This window comes from Medicago sativa, chromosome 2 (genome assembly GCF_051527215.1).
Source record: "Medicago sativa cultivar Bolivia chromosome 2, Bolivia_mono, whole genome shotgun sequence".
In the NCBI taxonomy this organism is placed as follows: Eukaryota; Viridiplantae; Streptophyta; class Magnoliopsida; order Fabales; family Fabaceae; genus Medicago; species Medicago sativa.
The window spans coordinates 14,417,463-14,442,737 of NC_140750.1; the positions used below are offsets into that span (position 1 = coordinate 14,417,463).

General features: G+C 33.3%; 2 protein-coding genes and 1 pseudogene across 2 annotated transcripts; 1 reads left to right on the forward strand and 2 right to left on the reverse strand.

Annotated features, from left to right (window-relative positions):
• Positions 1 to 253: 253 nt before the first annotated feature.
• On the reverse strand, positions 254 to 5,208 carry LOC146944814 (uncharacterized; annotated as a pseudogene).
• Positions 5,209 to 11,595: 6,387 nt separating this feature from the next.
• On the forward strand, positions 11,596 to 14,789 carry LOC146944815 (WEB family protein At1g12150-like). The gene is made up of 3 exons (XM_085743165.1): positions 11,596 to 11,961; positions 12,071 to 12,273; positions 12,862 to 14,789. The coding sequence occupies exons 2-3, from the start codon at positions 12,103 to 12,105 to the stop codon at positions 14,434 to 14,436; spliced, it is 1,746 nt and encodes a 581-aa protein (XP_085599291.1). The 5' UTR covers positions 11,596 to 11,961; positions 12,071 to 12,102; the 3' UTR covers positions 14,437 to 14,789.
• Positions 14,790 to 15,410: 621 nt separating this feature from the next.
• Positions 15,411 to 20,091, reverse strand: LOC146944816 (Sec14p-like phosphatidylinositol transfer family protein). The gene is made up of 11 exons (XM_085743166.1): positions 19,862 to 20,091; positions 19,717 to 19,745; positions 19,042 to 19,125; positions 18,873 to 18,926; positions 18,554 to 18,631; positions 17,641 to 17,694; positions 17,457 to 17,516; positions 17,258 to 17,353; positions 16,922 to 17,023; positions 16,705 to 16,785; positions 15,411 to 15,980 (listed from the first exon to the last, which is right to left on the reverse strand). Exons 1-11 carry the CDS (start codon positions 19,914 to 19,916, stop codon positions 15,687 to 15,689), a joined length of 987 nt encoding a protein of 328 aa, XP_085599292.1. The 5' UTR covers positions 19,917 to 20,091; the 3' UTR covers positions 15,411 to 15,686.
• Between the last annotated feature and the right edge of the window lie 5,184 nt (positions 20,092 to 25,275).

The following is a 25,275-nucleotide window of genomic DNA, read 5'->3' on the forward strand; positions in this document are numbered from 1 at the left end:
GTTTTACATGGTGGTTAAACCTTAAATGTAACTTCTTATAACCAAGCATTAAATGCTTAAGATTATAGAAATATTTCTGGAGAAAATCAACACAAAATCTCAGGTTTTGAACATTCTGACCTTCATGAACATTCTGACCTGATGAACATTCTGAACTCAGGAACATTCTGAGCTCTGGAACATTCTGATGAATGTCTAGATTGAGATAGATCTATCTGATTTGCATCAGATGACATCAAGGGGTTTAGTCTAAGGCCCTTAGTGATCTGTAATCAATCTTTATTGGGATTTTTCATGATTAACAATTTTTCTTTAAGAAAATTGAATCTATCCTCAACAAGGGATTTTGTGAAAAAGTCAGCTAATTGATTTTCAGTATCAACAAAGCTTAATGCAATATTCTTTTCCTGATCATGGTCTCTAATGAAATGATGCTTTATTTCAATATGTTTAGACCTAGAATGCTGAATAGGATTCATAGAAAGATTAATTGCACTTGCATTATCACAAAAAAAATAGGAGTACTTGTGTACCTTAGTGAGTAATTTTGCAACTGATTTCTTACCCACAAAATTTGAGAGCAACAGCTAGCTGCAAATGCATACTCAGCTACAGCAATGGTGTTTTGCTTTCTGCAAGACCATCCAATCAATTGCTTGTCCTCAGAGTTGACAAGAGCCACTTGTATTCTTCCTCTCAAATCAGCATCACTACAAGATCAAAACAAGAACCTTTTCTATACCAAAGGCCAAGATCAGTAGTACCTGTAACACCCCGTTTTCCCAACTTGAAAATTTCATTTAAATCAGAGTATATAATTCATAACGGAATGTCACATACTACTTAAAAATTCTTAAAAACAGATAATAATGATTATCCTTTAAATTCAACATCGTGAAAATCTTAAACTGTTGCAGCGGAAAATAGTTCAACATTTAAAAGTCTTGGCACGCAGGCCTTATTAGAAAATCTTCATAAATTAGTTCATAAAAGAGACACGTAAGGAATAGAAGTAAAAGCAAGCCCCCATCCCGTTACGTATCAGAGCACCTAGACACCAAGTGAGGTGTCCACTCACGAACGCCTCTAATCTTTATTACATGCACATTACCCACGGTCGAGGCAACATATACGCAGAAGGGGTGAGATTTCTCAAACAATAATATTAAACATATAAATCATATAAAGTACATTCAACAACTTAAACATCATTAACATATCTTAAACTCCATTATCTAGCATCATTAATCTCCTACATTAGTCATACACTTCATCTTATATCATCTTAATTATAGACATGAACATCATCATATAATATCAATTACTAATCATAAACATCAGCATACATCATCGAATATTAATTACAACATCAACACATATATTAATCACAAACATCAACACATATAATGATCATGAGCATCAACATCTAACACCAAATATAATCATGAGCATCATCATGTATTTCACATAAGTATCATTATCAAAGCATATCATTTATCGAAAACAACTTCAACAACAACTTAGACAACTTCAACAACAACTTAGACAACTTTAACAACAACTTAGACAACTTCAACAACAACTTAGACAACTTCATTATGCATGTGGTACCACCAGGGCATTAAGCCCCCTTCGCTAAGGTCATATTTGGACCTGTCGGGCATTAAGCCCCCTTCGCTAAGGTCATATTTGGACCTGTCGGGCATTAAGCCCCCATCGCTAAGGTCATAAAGGACCTGTCAGGCATTAAGCCCCCATCGCTGACTATGCAACAACACAACTCTAAATGCAACTTGGACAACAACGTGAACATCTTATACAACTTGACAACTCGACAACTTCATATTCTAAATCATCTTAAAAGCACACATCTTAAAATAGCACATCTTTATATAGCACATCCTTAAATCACACATCTTCAAGCATCACATCTTTAAATAACACATCTTTAAATAGCATCAATTAACACATCATTAAATAGCACTTCGGTTATACATCATCAATTAACACATCAATTTCACATCATCAAATAATCCACAAATTACACTTAGTCAAATAATATATCAACTATACTTCTTAAATATCACATCAATCAACATGACAAGGATAAAAATGCTAACTAGTAATCAATTCCTATATCTTCTAGCATGGCTGCATCACGTTTTTGCACAACAGAAAATTCATGTTTTAGGACATCATGGTTTTCTTTTAGTTTAACACTGAGAAATTGATTTACAAATTCATAAAAACAATGGGGGAAAAGTATCAATGAATCACACATAGATAAATTAATAATTCAATAGTAAATCAAATAAAAAGAGAATCTGACATTTCCCTATCTCAATTTTATATCATATTGATTGATAGAAAATAAGCATAAATTGACAAACATGTTACAACCTATGTCGTAAATCAATTTCTAAAACAACACAAGCAGGTTCACACGCACTAACGACGACAACAAAGGCTATAATCAATTAAATTAATTTGCTAGTGATCATATAAAATACAACCAACTAGGGTAGAATTCTACTTCTAATGAAATTGCACTGCTCGTTATTTCGTTATTTTATACCGTAAGGAACATTTGAAAAAGAATAGAATGACTAAATGAAATTATGGTGTAAAACTATATAGATATACTTTGTGAATATCCACCGATTTGAAAAGTAAACATTAAAATTCTAGCAGCAATTTATATGCTCAGCAATTAGAAAAGATTGGGACGGCAGTACGGCACAGTAAAAATAAGCACTCGGAATCTTATAGAAGTATGACAGCTAGGAAAATACATGCTTAGCAGACTATAGTTGTATTGATTATAAAAACAAATTAACTTTGCACAAGTAGCCATGATGTTCGTGATTTATGAAACATTCTGAGATACCAATGTCATGCAATATCATGAAAGTTCATGCTTTGGCACATAAAAAGATTAAAACAGAATATAACCTTAAATCAATTACAATCTAGCGCACAAAATAAATTAATAGAAATTAACATACTCAAAATCACATAGAGCACAAATTTAACATTAATTCATAAAAAGATCATGAAAAATAATGAAAAATAAAATTCTTCACTACCCATATGTTTATACAACCCTTATGGTGAATATAGACTCCCCCTTACATCAATTCAACGGTTTTTTTATCACCTAATCATCAATTCTCACTCAAACCCTAATTCTCAAATTCTCACAAACTTTCCCCAACTTGTTAGATGCAATCTAATGATTTAACAACTTAATATTAATGCAAGATAGTCTCACCCTCACCTTAGATTGTTTTTCTGAAATCAAAAGCAGCGTTCTTCGTTCGTAGGGTTCTCTCTCTCTGAGTTCTCCTCTTTCTCCAAAAAGCGGTTCAACGTAAAAAACTATTTCTAACCTAAGCTTCCTTATTTATAATACTAAATACTCTTCCAAATCTGTTTAGGCCCAATAACTTATTCTTCTTTCTATTCTAACCCCCAATTCTACTTACACTAATAATTTTCATATTCTAATAAATAATAGAATATTGCCACATAATAAAATACTAACACCTCATATAAATAAATCAATCACATAAATCGACTCTAACTTAATAAAAATAATTAAATAAATAAAGGAGGGCGTTACAGTACCTACTAGATTTCTAAAAATCCTTTTAACTGAAGTTAAATGAGATTCTTTTGCATATGTTTGAAATCTAGTACATATTGATGCTTACAATTTTATCTTTGTCTTCAATTTGCAATTAAAGTAAGATAATTATTCAACAGTGTTTAAAACAAACTTTTATGCTCAAAGCAAGGTCAATATAAGTTTAAGAGCAAACTATGCAGACCTTAGAGCAGTTTTTGAAGATTATAACAAGATCACACACAATATCAAAATGAGGATCAAGTATATAAAAAATCTTCTAATGATTAATTCAAACATAAGATTCATTTGAGATCATGTTTGAAGAATGGTATTTTCATAAACCATATTGAAATCAAGAGAATGTCTTCACATTTCAAATTATTCTGAAGTTTGACAAATTAAGACATTTTTTATGTTTTAAATCATGATTCAACTTTTATGATTAAACATAAATCTTCCTATCAATTATTTAACACTAATGATGATTTAGTTTGCAACTCATGTTAATAATTCAGATAGAAATGTATCAAAATCATTTATTTCAAATGTGAAAAGATAAGTATTCATAAATTGATGTAACACATTTAAAGCATAAGACATCATGTAATGATTTTAAACATCAATTATGACTTGTGCAGTTGTAAATGAGTATCATACCATCATGAAAGGAATGTGAACAAAGTATGAAACAATTATTGCATTTAAGTTTAAACATTTGATATAAGCATATATTAAACATGCATTCAATCATCATATTTATTATAGTGCAAATAAATGTGTACCTTATAGGATGATGTTCCTTACTTTAAGATTCAATGAAGAGAGCATGCTTCTCTTTCTTTGAAATACTTTCTCATTTGGATGGAGAACTCCAAGCATCAATAAGGATGTCCTTCTGAAGCAGTTTAATCATCAGTAGCCTTCTCTTCTTCTTAGTCTTTCCAACTTTCTGATCTGACTGTCTTTTAACATATCCAGATGTTTCAGACATATGATCAACAGATGAAATGCTTTGTTCATGAAGAATGTTTCCTTGAACATTCTGAACTTGAGTTGAAGTAATTGTTCCATCATTTTTCATCTGAGAGTCCTCAAAGACACTTGCATTGTGGTCTGAGCTGAATTCCTCTATATTCAGATCAAAACCAGCTTCATTTCCAGCTAGCTCATCCTCATCTGGAGTTCACTTATGATGTTTGTAACATCACTTCAGATTTTGAAATTGTTTCAGCAGTAGAAGATTTAAATGATTCTTCTCCAATAAAGGCTTCTAGCTTTGTTAGCTTTCTGAGGTATTTTTCAGAAGCTTTTTCAATTTCATTAACTTTCTGAAGTTGTTATGCAGGAACTTCATCAACTTTTCTTAATTCATGTTTCAGTAGTTGCATCAGCTTCCCAAACCTTATTGGTTGCAATCTCAATATTTGAGGTATTGCTTTAACTTGCTGATTTCCATTCTCAGCAACATCAACTTCCTTTTGACGTTGTTCAACATTCTGAGCTTCATCAACTTTCTGAACAGCTTCCTTAGCAATGTCTGCAACTTCTTGGAAGGTTTCTTCAGGGATGTCTTAATCCATTGTTGGAAAATCCTCATTGTTGTCAAATTCTTTATGTTAAAGATTTGATAATTTTTTTTCATACATTTCACTTTTTCAGAGACATCTTAAAATGCTTGAATGTGAGTGTGAAATCCAATTCATATAGAATATGAGAAGTCTTCTTGTTCTTGCTTGAAAACAGAGGGATGAACTTTGAAGCTTTCAATTTTTTTGAATTGAGTAGCTTCATCATCAGGAGCATTTTCTTGAACATTCTGATCTGCAGACACCTGAACATTCTGATCTTCCATTTCAGATGTTTCTTGAACAGTCTGAACTGTTTTTCCCATCATCTTGAAACACATCAGTGTTGAGGTCTGAGTTTTAGATCATCTGTGTTGTGATCAAAACTAGTTGCAAATCCCATTTGCTTATCTTCTAGTGTTTGAACATTTTCTCCACATATAATCTTGGAAGCAAATATTCCTCTTCACTTCTTGTGTTTGTCTTTACTCATGTGTTGACTTCTTCTTTTTCTTCAAAATCATCTCTGGTTGCCATCTTTGCATCTTCTTCTTCAGAGAGCATTTATTTTTGAAGTATCCCACAATGTTGCATATGTGATATGCACTTTGATTTGCAGGCTTTGACATCACTTCTTTTTGGATCTTTTCCTCATACACTGTTAAGTGCTCAAACCATAGAGGCAGGCTCTGATGCCAATTGAAGTGGATAAAACAGTCACAAGAAAGGGGGGGTTTGAATTGTGACCCTTTAAAAATTAACCTGCAACTTAAAAAATGATTCTCAAGTGGAAACTTGGAATAGTTAAGTTAATAGCAGACTTCAGAACGTTCTGATGTCTGAGTGCAAAAACAGTTTAAAGCAGACTTCATAATGTTCTGGTGTCTGAGTGCAAAAACAGTTTAACAAAGTAAATGTGTTTATGTGTGTTTGTGTTTGCAGTAAGTAAAGAGTATAGGGAAGAGAGAATCAACACACAGAAGTTTATAGTGGTTCACCCAATGTGGGTTAGTCCACTCCTCACAATCTTGTGAGAGTTTCCACTATGATGCTTGAGATAACCTCTCAAATCCTGCACCTTACAATTTTGTTCACCTGAACAATTACTTCAACTGTATTCTCTAAGTCTCAGCAGGCTTGCACCTTTTTGCTAAGTTACCCACTTAGACTTTTGCACCTTTTGCTCAAACTAACACTTTAGTACCCCCTAAAGCTAGATGAGACTTTCTTTTTTTCTTGCTAAGTTACCCACTTAGACTTTTACACCTTCAGCTCAAACTAACACTTTAGTACCCCTAAAGCTATATGAGAGTTTACAAGATGTTTGGAGTTTGAATGTTTGAGAAACAAACAGAAGAAGGAGAAGAAGAAGTTATCTTTACAAGAGATAACAAAGAGAATTGATGTACACTACAAAGAAGGTATAAAGACCCTTCAGTGATGATCAATTCAGATAAGAAAGGAGGGAGAACTTATCTGTAACAAGATAAGGAAGAATTGGTTTACACTACAAAGAAGGTAGAAGGAGCCTTCAGTGATGACCAATTCGAATGCTAAAGCTTCAAACATATTTGAGATGTTTTCTTGAATGCTTTGCATTGGTGCAAGTTTTGCTGAGCCTTAGATCTGTATTTATAGAGTCTTTGGGCTCAAATAGCCGTTGTAGGGTGTCCAATGGTGTTATGCCATGTGTCATGGGCCCCACAAGCTTTTGCTTGAAAATCTGGGTGAACATTCTGATCATCAGAATGTTGTTGCGTTCCCAGGATGAACATCAGAATGTTGTTGTGTTCTTCATCAGAATGTTGGAAATTCATGATGTTCTTCATCTGGGTTCATCATGGATGAATGTTGGATGAATTTCTGGGCTTGCCCAACACGTGATGTGAGATTTGTTTGAGTTTTATCCTCCAAAAAGTAGCTTCTCCATATGCTTCAAAAGTTGCTGGAAAAGTAGGATTAAGTGAACCAAATATGTCTTGGACTTTGTGCAGGAAAGAGAGGATAGTGGGTCTGCAACTTCAGGCCCATGCTTCCAGGAAATCTGCTTGATTCAGTTCAGAGTACAAGTTATCTCTGATGCAAGATCTCCTTTTGCTACCTTTTTCTTCTTTCTACCAACTACACTGTTCATGGCTGAAAGCATGTGCAGGAGTGAACATTCTGATCATCAGAATGTTTCATTTGTGCTCACTTAAGGATGATTTGTAAGACTATGTTTGATGTAATCAATCCTAATAGTAGAGACACGACTGAAGTGCAGTGAATGCAACATCTAGGATGATATTCTCATTGGAATAATCCTAGTACTTTAATGTTCATAGTCTTGGATGAACATTAAAGATCCTTTTGACATAAATCTTTGTTCATGCCTTTATTGTTGATAGATCCATGCAGATGTACCTTTCTGGACCTCTAATTCATGTCAAGTGTGCTTGCATGTTCTTCACGTTCTTGATGAATCTGGGTTTGCTTATGAACAACCTTCTGGACTATCATCAGAACGTTCTGATCAACTTTCTGATCAACATTCTGAACTAACTTTCTGAACTTCAGAGTTAGTTCATGAATTCAAATGTACTTTGATTTCTTGTATCTTGGTATGATTTAAACTTTGTTTATGTCTTGGTTAATCACTCAAGAATGCACAAATACCAAGAACTATCAAAGTCCATTAATCTTTTAATCATCATAGATGCCTTTATTGCTTGATCCATGCAGAAGTACTTCTCTTGACATTTATTTATGTCACATGTGCCTTGCATGACCTTGATCTATGTTCTTGAGATTCTGGGCTTGTATAGAAGCAACCTTCTGATCTCTTGTGCGAACATTCTGATCTCTGAGCAACATTCTGATCTAACTTTCTGATCTCAGTGTTAGATCTTGAAATCAAATGTCCTTTGATTACTTGATTCTTGGTATGATTTAAGCCTTGTTCCTGTCTTAGTAAAACACTCAAGAGCACAAGTTAAATACCAAGGAAATAATCAAAGTCCATTAATTCTTTAATCATATTGGTTTATTATCTTTAAAATTAATTAGGGATTTTGCCCCAACAAGAAAGGGTTCAGTTTTTTTTTTGTTCGGTTCAATTTTTTGGTTTTTTTGCCCACCCTATATTTAACACTAGCTGAATTTAAACCAGGACATCTCATTAAGCTGAAAGAGATATCGTATTATATCATTTAAGTGTTCTTGGATCTTAATTGTTTAATTATCCATGAGTAAAATACCCCAATGACTTAATTAATAAAATAAAATAGGACATGGATTGTGTAAGGTATCACTTTTCATGATACCCACGAGAAAAAGGAATTATTCTAAAAGAAACTAAAATGCTACACTAAACTATTAGGAATTATTCTAAGAGAGACTAAATGCTACACTAAGACTATTCTAACATAATTACTTTCTTCATTCATTTCTTTTGATGATCAATAAATTCACCAATTCCCTATTTATACAGAATAAACAATGACTCATCATAGAAGATCTCTCTACATCCTTCTAGAATGCATGAATTATCACATAAAATATCTAATACAACTTGAGCTTATCATATTCTATTGGACCTATCTTGAGTCATTTCTGATTGAAACTTTCAATTAAAAAAATAAACAAAAATTATACCAAATTTTACAACAAAATAAGAGATTGATTTGTTGTCGCCCAATACAACGTTTTTTTTTTTATAAATTTTGTGGTTTATCTGCAACAACAAATCAATCTCATTTTAAATAATAAATTGAGAGATTGATTTGTTGTCGCAGGTAAACCGTAGAAAATTTTACAAAAAAATGAAAGATTGATTCTGTTACAAATTTTAATATTATTTTCTAAGTCATGCCTGAAACAATAAATCAAACAATAAAAAAAACTACAAAGTTAAACTTTAAACTTCTGAAGAAAAAAATTAATCTTGTCTCATCAATGCTTAGTTTGGTACTAAAATAAGGATTCGAGATAATTAACGAGTAGTGGATACACCAGTTGATAGACGAGATAAGATAAATTTTAATTAAATCTTGAAATATTTGATAAAATTGGCATAGTTTTTGGTTTAACCCTCTGGTTTTACAAAAGAGGGTCAAAGTCCAAAGAGAAGGAAAACTAAGACATGTAGGAATTTGGGATGATTTTAAGCGTCATGTTACTTGGCAAATTGGCGATGGGAGAAATACTAACTTTTGGCTCGATAAGTGGGTCTCGAGTAATACTTCTCTCTTCTCTTCTGCTAATCAATCATATGTGGATATTACTATTTCAGTCAAGGATGCTCTTAACACTTCTAGTGACCGAGATCTAAATTTTTTGATGGATAACTTGCTTGTGGACATTGTTAACCAGATTTTAGCCCTTCTAACCCCTTCTGATTTTGATGGTCCAGACACTGTAGGATGGGGAGGAACTAACACTCTCCAGATTACCGTCTAAAGTGCTTACAATTTGCAGCAAGAGACCGCTTTGGCTATGAGAGGTGATTGGAAGACCTTATGGAACTGGAAGGGTCCCCATCGTATTCAAACATTTATTTGGTTGGCCACTCATGGAAGGATCCTTACCAATTATCGTCGTAGCAAGTGGGGGGTTGGTATCTCCCTTACTTGTCCTTGTTGTATGAGAGAGGATGAAACAATCATTCATGTCCTTCGTGATTGTGTGCACGCCACTCAGGTATGGCTCAGACTTGTCCCGTCTAATTACATAACTAATTTCTTCTCTTTTGATTGTATGGAGTAGATTTTTAACAACCTTAATAAAAAAGGGATTGGAGATAATCCTACTACTTGGCAGACTACTTTCATGACAACATGTTGGTATTTGTGAAATTGGCGAAACAAATCTATTTTTGAAATAGGATTTCAAAGACCAAGCAATCCAACACTGGTAATTCAAAAGTTTACTAGAGAGATAGAAGACAATATGAAGCTGGTGCATAAAAGTCCGCATCAAAAGGAAACTATATACATCGGTTGGATGCGACCTCAGATTGGTTGGGTTAAGCTTAATTGTGATGGTGCTTGGAAGGGATCTGGTACTCTTGCAGGGTGTAGAGGGCTTCTTCGAGACTCTGATGGAAGATGGATCAAAGACTACTTCAAGAAGATTGGAAGTGTGATGCTTTTCATGTTGAAAGATGGGGCATGTACTTAGGTTTGGACTTGGCGTGGAGGGAGAATACCACTCATCTTATAGTGGAGAGTGACTCAAAGATTTTGGTCGACATGATTACTGAAAATTGCAATTTTGGTGGAACGACTCCTACCTTGATCAAGCGTATTCGACAACTTTTGAGTTTGAGTTGGAAAACGTGGCAATATGACTGACCAAGAGAAAAAGGGAAAAATAAATAATGAAATAATAAAGCTTGAATGGGAAGTCCCTTGAAAAAAAAACCTTGAATGGGAAGTACCACTTTTGTATTAATTTAAAAACTAATTTCTTATTATATGTGAACTTTCTATCTATATTATAGCTAAAGATATTTAGAGGGGAGAAGATTGCAAGATCAGCTTTTGGCATCCCTCATTCTTTACTTTTTTTTAGGATGGAAAGTTTCATAAACATATATATTGTTATGGGACAAACTATTACATAAAAGACTCATCCTTAATAAAAATAAACTCAATCCACATACAAAAACATTTTAATTTTTCTTTCTCCATGATTACTTTTTGTAAATGTTTATCTTGATACACACTTCTTACCATAAACAAAGACAAGAAAACACATTTCCTCTACAAAACAAGTACATAGTATTGGGAAGCACGTATGGTTGGTACTTGGAAAGCACAAGCTCACCACCTTGGAGAGCTTTAGACCTCTCCTTTTCTCAATAGTTTGTGTCTAAAAATGGTACTACGTCATATATGTTAAGACAAGAACCTCTTTAACCTCTTTGTGGTTATAGGTTTATAGCATTAAATTGAATGGGTAGTTATGATGAAATGATCAAACCTTAAACTTATTTTTGAACACAATTATACTAATAATGGATCTAGATGCATGTAAAAGGTTTAATCAAAATTGGATAATGTCCCATCATTAGAAACCTAAAAGAGACAAGTTGTCACTTTGTCATAAATGATGTATCATCTTTACCATATATAAGTATATGTATAGTCGGTTGAGTTTGAATTTCCTATGTTTATGCAATCATGTTGTTATTCATCTCAATCATTAGATCAAAAAAAGATGCCCATATTTTAACTTTGTATTTAAATGTATATAGCAAAGTCAAAATATGAACCGTTTGATCTTGATCTAACTACTCAAATTACGCAACCTCTTCAAATGCATGATTTCATGACAACATACCATATTAAATAACCCTTTTGATAAAATTGTTCTAGAAAGTAGAAATCTTTCCAAAGTTATATTAAATGTGGAATATCTATCATGTGTCGGTTATATCTTCCATTTTTTCAGGAAGCATATATATCATTGTAATGCTTTCCAATTACAGATAAGAAAGAGTAATATGTTTTTTAACAACACTTGAGGTTGGCATTTACTGTCAAAACCACCCCAAAACTCTATCCATTTCTCAACCTAAAAATAGTATATAATCTATCATGTTTTACATCAAAGCAAATTTAACCAACCATATTTTAAGGTGTTTCCTTGTTTTTCAACGGTCTCAAAAGTGTAAATAAAAGTTAGACTTGCAAGGAACCAAAGTTTACATCTTGGTTCTTTTGAATTCCAACACCTTTCAAAGAAAATTCTCATCAAAAGGAATTTCTTGTAGCATCAAACATTAAGGTAAGCATATATTCTATTACTATTACACCATATGTAACATGTTATGCAATTATAAAATATTATGTAACACGGTTTATCTTGATAATGTTTATTACAATTTATCTTGCAGATACATTTTGCAAGTCAGAGACAACATATATAATGAGTTTCCGAAACAGAGATAGTTCTCCAAAGGAGACAGATTCTCCGGTGGGAGAGAGGGAGATTGACACAAGAGCACCATTTCAATCTGTCAAGGCTGCTATTGGTTTGTTTGGTGAAGTTCGTGTCAACCGGGATAGAAATAATTCTATCAAGAGAAGATCTTCAGAGGTAAACATCACGGCCGCTATCCTTAATATTGCAAATAATCGTTGAAAACTCCTTTTTTTTTTTTTTTGTACCAGGAAGCAGATCATGGCCGCAATCCTTAATATTACAAATAAATAACCATGGTTAAATTTTGCGAATAATTGCAGTCAAATGCAGCCTTAATCGCATAGACGTCAAAAACCTTGATGTCGCGGTTAAAACTGCAGTTGCTAGTTGCAGACCATCATAACCCTGCTTCGAAGATTGAATGCTTGGTCCCAAAGGCATGACCCAGATGGTAGCTAGTTAGTCACTTACATAATTTTAATCAGTGTTGTCAACTGAGAATCGCAGAAAATAGCAGTTTGTTCAAATTCGGCCATGCTATAGTGCTATATTGTATTGCACAACAATAGCGATTGGTTCGAATTCTGTTATGCAATAGCTGTTATTTGACAATGCCAATTTTAATACAAGAGGCACACACAACATGAGAAGATTTTCAAGTTTGCGTGATTTTGGAATTCAGAAATTTTATCATTTTTCATTGTGTTAGTGTCATTATTTATGAGTTATGCGTCAAGGTCATTAACTTTGTGTGATATGCAGAATGTATTGGAAAAGGAGACTCAGCTTCTCTTGGCTCAAAGAGAACTGAACAAGATAAAGAAAAAGCTTGAAAGTGCTGAGAGTACAAAAGCTAAAGCGCTTATCGAGCTTGATAAGGCCAATATAACACTTCAAGAATTGACAAAGAAACTCAACACTGTGAGAGAATCAAAGCAATCTGCAATGGAAGAAAGTGAGGTTGTGAAGAATCAGGCCAAAGAACTCGAAAAGGCGCTATCACAGAAAGCGATAGGGTATGAAGCTTGGAAACAAGAACTAGAACATGCAAGAAAGGAGTACACCACAACTGTAAAAGAACTAGATGCTTCCAAGCAAGAACTTAACAAAATAAGACAAGACTTTGATGCCGCTTTGGAGGCGAAATTGGCTGCATTTCAGATGGCAGGAGAAGCTCAGCGTTCGGCGAAATTGAACTCGGAAAAGATCAATGAACTTTCAAAGGAAATTGCAACCATGAAAGCATCAAGAGAAGAACTCAAGCTTGCAACTGCACAAGCACAAGAAGAACAGATTAAAGCGATGGGAGAAAGAGAAGAAAAGTTAAACTTTTACAAAACTTCAAAGGAAGAAATAGATAATAAATTGATGGAAGTGAAGAATGAGTATGATCCTGAAGAAACACAAAGTCTCGAGGCAAAACTTGCTGAAACAAGTGCTGAAATTCAGGTTCTTCAAGAAAAGATAAAAGAGTTTCGTAATTCTGAGATGGATTCTGTCGAGTTAATAACTTTGGAAATCAAAGAAGCAACAAAGACACTGCAAGAAATTTCTGAAGAAGAAGCTTCACTGAGAAACCTTGTGGATTCGCTTAAGACAGAATTAGAACAAGTGAAGAAAGAACATGAGGAACTTAAGGAGAAGGAACAAGGAGCGGAAGCTCTTGCTGCAAACCTAACCGGCGAACTACAAGGTAGCAAAGAAAAGGAAGATTCTATGGAAAACAAAGAATCTAATGAGAGTCATTGTCAAGAAATGGAGTTGAAAATCAAGCAGTTATCATTCGAGACGGAAAATGCAAGAAAAGAAGAAGAAGAGATGAGAATGAAAGCTCAGGAACTGAAACAAGAAGCTGAGAATTCCAAAGCTTTGTCTGAAGAAATAGAAGGTAAACTAGAGATTTTATTTAAACAAGCTGAAGAAGCAAAAGCAGATGAAAAAAGAGCTGTTGAGGAGATGAAGTTGTTGTCTGACGCACAAGGTAGTGTCTCCGTTTCTGATTCCAGTGGTAAGATCGTGTTGACAGTTGATGAATTTGCTGCTGTAAGTGGAAAAATCAATGAATGTGAAGATTTGATTGAGAGGACAGAAACAACTGCAATGGCTCAGGTGGAAGCAATCAACACAAGAAGAAATGAAGTGAACAAAAAAGTCGAAGCTAATCTTCAAGCAATCGAAGAAATAAAAGCAGCAACAGATTTGGCTCTGAGGAATGCAGAGATGGCAGACTCAGCAAAACTAGCAGTTGAAGGTGAATTAAAGAAGTGGCGTCAAGAAGAACAAAAAGGTTTGGATTTGTCGGATAACTCTTCAACACCAATCTCGCTGCAGAGCTAGAAGCTTTAAGTCTTTCAAGCTCAGAATGGATTGAGTGAAGTCTCGGGTCCATCACAAAATCACTTTGGCTGTAGCGTTGGCTTTTTCATCTTTATCTTGAGAGTTGAGAGGTTGCTTGCAATACAAGAATCATTTGTGTCACCAACTCTCCCAGTTCAATATGAAAGTTTGTCAAAGTTTCACTTCCACACAACATTGTGCAGATGTGAATGCTCATGCTCATTGTCAACATCTTGGTTCCTTTAACAGACAAGTTTTAGCTGTTTCATATATAGATTTTGATAATGACCAACATATTGAGATGTAAAAGCTTCAAGTACAGAAAATAAAACATATATATTTGCTTCAAAAAAGGCTTATGCTTATTATGCATGGATAACTAGCTTCATTTATTTTAAACTTACTATTTAATTTTAAAACACTTTAAGAAATTATTACCAAATCGTAATAAAATTTCATTAAAACTTTTTAATATGTTGATATATTGTTATACTAATGTCAATGAATTTTCTGGACTCATTTATTTTCCTTTAAATTAAAATTTACTTAGTATATTTGTCCATAAATTAAAAACATAGCATACTTATCTTGCTTATTTTCAAGTCCAATGGTTTTGAACACTAACTTCAATATTAGAATTCTGAAAGTAATATGATGATGTAAATGCAAAAGATAGGTTGCTTTTGGTTAAAAATCACAAGAGAAACTTTCCACACCCCACAACATCCCTTCGGATGTACACACCAAAAAAACATAAATTTTGTGTCGTCTGAAAGTCTACAAGTGCACTTTCAAAAACATTTGTGGTTTCTATAAAATGCGAGGTGAGGAAAGTTGCTCAAAAAATCGCACGGTTAACCATCTCTTGTAGCTCCATGGCATGCCAACCTTTTTCTTTAACAAAAAAAAATGCAAAAGGCCAAACATAGAGAAGTAACCACATAGTAACAAAAAAAAATGCAAAAGGCCAAACATAGAGAAGAAACCACATAGTAATAATAGTAAAGTAATATATTTGATATTTCTATCTAGCATCATGACACAATGCAAAGCTCGTAACGGTATTATTCCGACTATTCCCTAAATTTATGAAACTAACTAACAACTACTGCAGAATCCTGATAAATACGAAGGTGTAACCTTTGTACAACAACAAAGGATTGGTTGGTTCAAATAATTAAGAAGACTTATAGGATTGGCAAAAAGACCAGAAGGTGAAGACACCGTTGACAATTAACTCATAAATAATATCAACCATCAATCACATTCCCATGGCTGTTCTCAAACTTGTGCATCTCCGACTCTATAGTCTTGGCAATTTCTCCATCATCGGCAGCAGGTTCAGGAAATTCAACATGGAAAGATCCCTGCTTGATTGGTTTCGTATCTTCATTCATTCTGGATTGTTCCTTAATGTAGTCGTAGAGTTCTTGATGGAAGGGGTGATCCAAGGAATAGCAATTTTCACTCCCACTACCCGAGTGTTTGGATGATCCAGAGCCTTCTTTTTTACAGAAATGTGGTAGAGATGCGTAATCCATGATCTACATGCCAAAATTTTAGTTAAATTCAAGCAAACAAATAACAATATATTAAGGATTATGATAGATCACTTCACATCTAAATAAAAAGTGAAGAAATGTTTGTGTATGCACTTGCAGAAGAATGACCTATCCTACTTCTAGATTTATGTGAACCCTTTTGATAATTTCAGTGAAAGTTAAGATTTGTTAAATAAAAATGAGACAGCTTATGACAACTAGGACCCTGTTTGGATTAACAGTTTATTTAAGAGCTTATAGCCTAAGTGCTTATCATATGTGCTTACGTATAAGCCATTTCTATAACAAAAATAAAATAAATTCAAACTATTTTTCATATAAGCTATAAGTTGTTTTCTATGCCATCCTGGAAAGTTTATGAAAATAAACTGAAAACAGCTTATGAATATGAACATCTCATAAATTGTTTCTGTAATCTCTCCCAAACATTCTCATAAGTGCTTATGTCAGTAGATCATTCAAATAAATCAATCCAAACATAGTCTACTTTAAAAGGCTTCAAGATAAAGTTTTATGCAAGGACTTTCATGAATAGGCATATGCCGATGTCTCCCGTCTTGGGTTAAAAACTGCCAACTAAGCCTTTCTTTGCAATTCTCTCTTCTATACTGACACTATAAGGCTCCACGAGTATGTGCTGATTGGAGTATGTACTCAATTAGACATCCTCCAATAATAAAAAATTTAATATAAATAAATTAAATACCTTCAGCAGCTCATCTCGCCCACAGCCTTGTAAGACTTGCACTTTTTTTCTAGTCCTCTCTTGTAAAAGTGGCTTCACAACCTGCGAACGTGACGTGTTTAATATTATTATCTCGAGGTTTCAATAGGTGACAGGTAAAATGGGTGCTCAGCCTAAGCTAATATAGTAAGAAAATATCATACAAGAAACTGAGTCATACTGAATAATATCTTCTTACCTTCCAACAACCTGAAAATATGTATGGGGCATTTACAATGTAATAAGTATTTGTCTTCTCAGGGTAGTTCAGATCATCAATGGACGATATTATTGTTAATAACTGCAACAACATCAAAAACAACTTAGTGACGCATAAAATATCCAAAAAGAAAGGAAAACAAAGTTTAACAAGATTTTCCGCTCTATTTATTTGTTCATACAATAACGGTAAAACTGTTATAGAAACACAATCTTGGTGATATCTAGTACTTCCAGATGTGCTATAGTTTATTCATCAAGAATCTCAATTTATAATGTATTTTCTAGCTGTTAATCTTATTCAACTAAAAAATACCTTAATCTGATTCAGAGCTGACAGCTTCAGACCAGTCATATCCAAAACCTTCACACATGTTGTAATAGGGCGACCTTGCTTCTTCGATGCAGAAGGCTACAAGCATATACGGGTCAAAACAAACAAAAGAACGGAAGCTAAACAAACAGCTCAATCATGCAACTATGAATATCAGTACACTCCAACGATTGAAACCTACCAAGATTACACGATCACGATATTCATTAATTTGAATGTGAGACTGAACATAATAATGGACCTGCAAACAAAATACACGCAGCACAATATTAGGATACAAATGAACACGATGCTTAAGATAAAGCAGTAGACGGTGTGTTAAAGAAACCATGTTCTTTTTCCCCTTTCTAATAAATGAAACTTACAGATGCTTTGTCAAATGTGCTAAGCCCAACACCAATTGCAAAGACAGGCAGGCCCTGATAAGGGTGGTAGAGCAAGAATCAAAATTAGAAGAGCAAACACAAAGTTAAGTGCTTTCGAACATTCATTCAAAGACATAAATTTGCATGCAGATATAGCCACGGTTGTTAAAATCGAGATCATACCACCTAGGAACGGAAGAGAAAAAGAAAACACCTACAACGTGTGTTCATAATATGGATTGTACGATCCTACCTAAAATGTAAAATTGTTCAAAGAAAATATAAACAAAAATAAAAAGTTTAATGACAAGTAGCATGTAACAAAAATGATGTTCTTAGAAAAAATGATGTTCTTAGAAATTGAGTTTTTATAGAGGGCCTAACTGAACATTATAAAACTGGCTTGAAAGACGAGGGCTGCCCAAATTTTATAAACATTACATGGGTTATATCTCTAGCCAAAGGCAATGTGGAACTAAATCCACCCCTTCACACCCAATACATCGAAGATGTTGGAGTCTGCAATGAAGGCAATCCAAATGCCACAATTAGGAAGCTAGGGGTGGACCGCAATGAAGGCAGAATTTCCAACAGATGTCAAGATGACAGAAAACAAAATCACGCTTTAGGTTGGTACGCCCTCAGTTTGGTGGCACAAACAATTTCATCCTATATTCCTATGTAACTGTTACCGTGCCTAAACATGAGAATCCCACGTGAACTCCCTAGATTATATTTTATATGTGATTGGGATTGGTGAATGTGGCAACTATCCTATAGTCATGCAATCTCATAAGTATAATCAGAGTTTTAACAACATCGGATATATCATATTTGAACATTTTGACCAACATATACTTTTGAGTACAAGTATGAAGAAATGAACTAAGAAAATATTAAGTTTGATGAGTACCTCTCTTGAGTACCCTGACAATCCTATGAGTTGAGAATCACGCACACCTCTATATAGATCTGGAGGGATTATTGGTTTCTGAAAATAAATCAAAATCCAGGCACAAAAGGTAAGAACTCACTGTCATTTAATAGATAAACATGGTAGTAAGATTTTGCCAATAAATATAAAAAAGGAATGCAATAAAATCTAACTAAAAATGTCACAATCAGGATAATCTACTGATATCTTACAAGCATCTCCTTTTAAAATATTATATTAACTACCAAAAGAAATATATAAACAATAATCTACAAGTATCGGCAGAATAATGACTTACCGATAATATTTTGTCTATCTCATTTTGTACCCTCCAGTTCAAACTATCAATCAACTGAAACGAAAACAAGCATTTACAAATAAATCAGATATCATAGTCAATTTACAACAACAATGTTAAGACAACAAAGCATTCAGCAAAAACAACGCTTTCACCATAAATATTATACCATTTTATGTGCCTTTGAAGCATTCCATTCCCTTGCTTTCAGAAACCGAATCAAGGTTTCAGTTACATGTCCTTGATGAACATTCTGCAAGTAAAATCAGTTAATTAGCTCCCACCAAAGCACTCTATCTAGTTGAACCATTCATAAGAGATTGTCAGATCTCACCAAACCATATCAGAAAATTTAAGTCATTACTTGCAATTGATTACAGAAATATCAAAAACTTAATACCAATTTTAAACTTCAGCACACAATTACACATAAAACAATTGAAGTTGAAGATGCTTAGAACTGCCAGTCTGCCACATTGATTGAACTACAAATTTCAAATCAGATCTCATTCAACTTCATCACCATGAGTTAAATATCCAAAACATTGACAGAAAAATGCTGAAGAACCAAACTAATCAGCAACAACAAAGAAGCATTTTAACACATCAATTACGTTAATTCCTATGTTCCAAAGTCCATCATACACAAAATCTAAGAAAACAATGAAAAAAACATGTAAAAACCAAAAAAGAACATAAATTGTCAGAGATCAGCATCATCAGCAGATTTTTGAAAAACAAAGAACAACCCAAGTAGCAAAAACATAATAAAAACAAAAAAAGATTCAAACTTTATAATGTTGGAATCAAATGAAAATGATTAACTGAAAATGGTCACACTAACCTGAAATGTTTTCTGAAGTGGCTCTTCAACTAGAATCAATGCAAAAAAGAAAAACTCAATAAAGGGTCACAAAAAAAGATAATTTTTTTAAAAAAATAAATAAAAAAAGGAGAGAGAAAAAAAAAAGGTATAATAAAGAGAAGACCTTGATCTATGAGAGCCTGTAGTTGGTTAAGGGCATCCTGAGAGACAATCCCCATTTTGATGAGAAAAACAGCAAAGAAAAAAGCAAGAACCTTAAAGAATACACTAGATTTTGTTTTTCTAGGTGTTGGATTTGTATGTAGCTTTAGCTTCACCCAGTGTATGTCCTGTGTTTCACTGTGTCTGTGTAAAGACACAGTAACAGGACAGACAGCACAACAAAGTAGAGATGAAAATAAAAGGACAATATCTAAGCTTATATATTCTGAAGTGAAAGTAATTGACTGCCCTTGACTTTGAGAGATACCCTCTACTCTAGGCTCTAGGATTCTAGTGGTGGCATCCACTTCTACTTTTTTACGTCTATTTTAAAATTATTTTCTAAATATTTAAACCATTTTTTTTATTAAAAAGGAAAAACTTGTTTGTTTGAATATAAGTTAAAAAAAAGTCAAATGTATTTGATTTAAATTTGGTTAAATATACATGACTAAGGAGTGACACACGTTAAACGATGCGAGAGAAAATGACTAACTACAGTAAAAATTTGGCTTAATTGCAGTTTTGGCCCCCTAAGAAAAAAAACTACAAAACCGCCCCCTAAGTTTTGCAACTATAGCAGTTTTGGCCCCAAGGCAAAAAAAAAATAACACGTGGCACCTCACTTAGGGTGCCACGTCAGCGTAGACCAAGTCAAAATTGGCCTTGGGGGCCAAAACTGCCACAGGTGCAAAACTTCGGGGGCGATTTTGTAGTTTTTTTTTCTTAGGGGGCCAAAATCGCAACTTTGCGAAAGTTAGGGGGCTAAAACTGCAATTAAGCCTAAAAATTTATGATACATAATTAGTATATATTTTTTACTTTTTCAAAATGATCAACCTTACTCCCTCCGGTCACAAGTAACCTTTTAGATTCATTGAATAACTAATGTATCTGACCGATATATAGACCGGATACATTAGTTATTAAATGAACCTAAAAAGTTGTTTTTTGCTTATAAATGTGACCGAAGGGAACATTTATTTACGATAAATAGTGTTTATACAATCATTTTGAGATAACCTTTAGAATAATTATGTTGCATACTCACACTTATCTACTCCCTCCGTTTCAAAATGAGTGTCGTTTTAGGTGTTTACACACATATTAAGAAATGCAATGATTAAAAGAAAGAGAATGGTTATTTTACCAAATTATCCTTATTAACTATTGGTTAGTTTTAAAAGTAATGTTTTGGAAGTAGTATGCAGAGTATTAATTGGAGGGTACAATTGAAAAGAAAAATTTATTATTGCATTGGAAACTGATAGTGACATTCATTTTGAAACAAATTTTTTTGGCTAAAACGACACTCATTTTGAAACGGAGGGAGTAGTTTTTTTTGTTAGAGTCTATAACTATTGTTTTTATCCCAATAAGAGGAAGAAAGTATTGTTTTAAAAGTTGTCCAAAAAACAGTTATACAAATACCAATAAAGGTGTAGTATGTGAGAGGGAAATGTGAGAGATACTAGAGAGTAGAGAATGCATTTCCATCTAAAAATTGACATTTAAAAAGAGGATTTATATCTTGTACCAAAAAAAAAACATTTTATGTCAAATTTATGCATGCTTGATACTATAATACTCATTAATTGAGGTTTATTTTGGAAATACCATAGTACTCATGCTTGACTTTTAAAAAAAAGATTTATTTATGTCAAATTTGTTAAAGGGCAATGCTACTTTTAATATAAAATGCATAAGTTTTAATAAATTTACTATTTTGAACTTTTTACATTTGTAATTTTGCACATGATAAAAAAACACTTTTTATATATATAGATGATCAAAATCAAAGAGCAACACTAAATGCAACCATACAACACTCAACAAATGTGTACAAATTTCTCCTAAAAAAATGGTGTACAAATTTATCAATATATTATGCATGAAGGGGAAAAATTTCGAAGTGCTAATAAAAAAGTGGATAATGCTTTAAAAAATTATACAATAAATAAAATACTCCCTTCGTAATTTATTATAATCATTTTGTCATTTAGAAAAAGTGGTTAATTATTTTCTTGAACTTAACTCGGTGGGTTGGAACATATATGCGATGGTCGGGGTTTAAACTCCAGAAACGTCACTTATTCACCTTATAAAAATAAATTTTTAGTCATTAAGCTATTTGTCCAAAAAAAAACGTAGTAAATTTTGTATTAATAAGAAATGTAGTTAATTTTCATAAATGGTTTTAAATGTCATTGGTTCGATTCGTGTCAAAAGTTTTTGTCCCCGTGAATCTAGCTCAGTTAACAGGGACATTGCATTATACATGCAGGGACTGTGGTTCGAACTCCAAATTCTCAATTTATTCACCTTAAAATGGTGGAAATTCTAGTCATTATGATGCTACTTGGTAAAAAAAAGAGAAATTATAAGTTATTTTACAAAATTATCCTTCATTAATGACTTAAAAAAAGAGATTAAAAAATTGAAAAAAGCGAGAATAATCTAGTGGAGGGATGAGAAGACAAGAAAGAACATTAAATTTTAAAAACTGATATCGATATGTTTTTTTAGCTAGTAGTAAATCAATAATTTATAATACATTAAATTTATCTAGAAATATTACTTAGGCTTCAAAAAAATACTCTAAAAATGGAGGCATGAGAACACGAAAGAACGTGCAAAGCAATATAAAAGTCAAGATGCTCTTTTGGAGTATAAAAGTATATTCATATAGATATCTTGTTGCAAATGGGTTCCATTAGGGCTGGACAACGGGCGGTTTCGGTCGGAAATCGGGTCCAAAATCCGAAACCGAATCAACCGTCGGTTGAAATATCAGATTCCGTTTCCGTCCATATGAGCATGTCGGTTTCGGCGGTGTCGGTTTGACGGTTTTCACGGGCGATAGGGTGGGTTGTATCGGTTTTGAATTAAACAAAATTTGATAAAGAAAAACTTTACACAACCAAAACTTCACACATCCAGAATTTTAGATCTGGACTAAGAATGAAAAGAACAAACAAAACAAAAATTAAAGAAAGAAGAAACGTGATTCAAATTGTGATTCAGATTGTAGCCTTGCAACATCCTCTCTTCCAGTGTCCATGTTTTCACAGTAGTAATGAGAAGGAATTTCAATGGAAAATAAATTCAATTTGTGTGGTGTGGGGTGAATGTGAATGGTGTGGAAAATATAATCAGTGTTTGATGGGTTAGGGATGATGAATTTTCTGGAAAAGGAAACATATAGATTCAGATCTAGGTTTTCACTCTTCAATTTCAGCAGTATCAGCCACACATGGTGTTAAGTTCATGAGTGAAATAATGAAGAGAGGAAGAGAGAAGATTGAGAATAGGAAGGTGATTTGTCTAGAGAGGGTGGGAGCGGTTGTAGATGTTTCTAGAGAGAGAGAGGTGTTGGTGAGAAATGGGAAAAATTGGCTTTTATATTAACCCTAAACTGCCAAACACTAGGTAAAAAAATTAATAAATGTATTGTATCGGTTTTATATGGGTTTCGATGGATGGATAACACTCATCCGAAACCGACCTATACTACTCATCCATAACCGTTTTTGTCAATCCGACTAACCCGTATAACCCGATTAACCGACCCGATTGCCTACGGGCCTTGTGGGTCGGACGGTTTGGGTCGATTACACAAATCCTGTCCAGCCCTAGGTTCCATGACTGTACGATCATGCTCCACCCCTTGAAGTGGTTCTTATGACTAGTTAGAAATCATGTACTTTAGTTATTTACTCTAAATTAACCATTCAAAAAAAATTGTTGAACCAGCAAAACAAATAATGAAGCACATGTTGAAATAACTTTCGACTATCTAATGCAACTTTATCTTTAACAAGATAAAATATATAACTTTGTTAATTGTGGTGTAGTATGTTAGATACTTTTCACATGAAAAAAAAAAAATGTTAGAAACTTTAGTGTGGGCGTGCTTTAGGGCTTTTAACGTGTCTTCTTCCCAAACTATCCAACATTTCCCTCTCTTTGTCTATGACATGTAAAGGAAAACCATGTAGTCATCTGAATTTTTTATATTTTCTTTAATTAAAAATGTTATTGTATCAAAGTGATATCAACATCATTATATTTTATTTATGATTTATAGACGATATTGCCAAACATTGATACTCTTACTCAAATTAACCAAACAGCAAAATCAATTTATTGAGTCACTTGTTTTTTTCATAAACAAAACTTTAGATAAGGATAGACATATCTAATGCATGAATATCTAGCTGTACTGAAAAATCTTTCCATAATGCTTTCTTTTGAGAAAAGTCCCTAATAAATTGGTTTATTCAAGGTGTGATAGAAGTACAACAATATTCTTTAATAAAGTTGCCAAAGTGCGTTATACAGCTTCCAAGCAGATTTTTGGAGTCAATCTAATATTGAAGCTCGTGTGTTCTTCAATTCTACCAAACATTATATGTCTCAAATAATATCTGTAATGATTTAGGGTTAGTTCCAAGTTATTCTCCGTTTGGCTTTTGTTGAAGATAACTGTTGTTAATTTCAATCCCTTCCATGGAAGAGGTGAAGTATATATATGTAGTATCTTTTATGAATAGTTCAAGTGCACCTGGTATGGTCATGAATCATGATGGTTTTGGTGGCTTTTTATTGGTGTCATTTCTTTATTACATATTGATTGGACTCTTCCTAGTTTAAACCGTAATATGGTAGTCTTAATTCCTAAATTTCCTGGGGCAGATAAAATTGGTGAATGGTGATTATCGACCTATTGCTTTGGCTAATTTTCAATTTTAAATTATTAAAAGGTTCTTGTTCATCAGCTTGCCTTGATTGTCCCAAAAATTATTTCTTACGGACAAAGAGGGTTACTTAAATATAGAAACATAAGTGAATATAGAAACATAATTGAATGCATTTGTATTGCATTCGAAGCTATTAATATGCTAGATTCTAAATCACATGATAGTAATATTGTTCTCAAACTTGAAACTTGACATTCATAAAGCTTTTAACACCCTTTGATTGAAATTTTCTTCTTACTGTTTTGGCAACTTTTGGTTTCAACCTTGGGTTTTGCAATTGGGTTCATGTGATTCTTAAATCTGACATGATTTCCATATTGGTTACATGGCATCCAACAAATCATTTTGCAAGTATGTGTTGTGTGGAGTGATTCAAGGTGATTATGTGACATCTAAGGCTGACAAGAACGTGGAATGACCGTTGATGAACATGACACATGCAATGAGGGACTCCTAACATGCTTCTAGGAAATGGACTCAAGAATGAACCAAATCATATCAGAATGAGAGGGATCTAAGGTCGTTATGTATGAGACTATATGGCTGAAGGAGGGTTTATAAGGATTAATTTTTATTACCTATACCAACAAGATTCAACTTCTTTTCGATAGTCCAA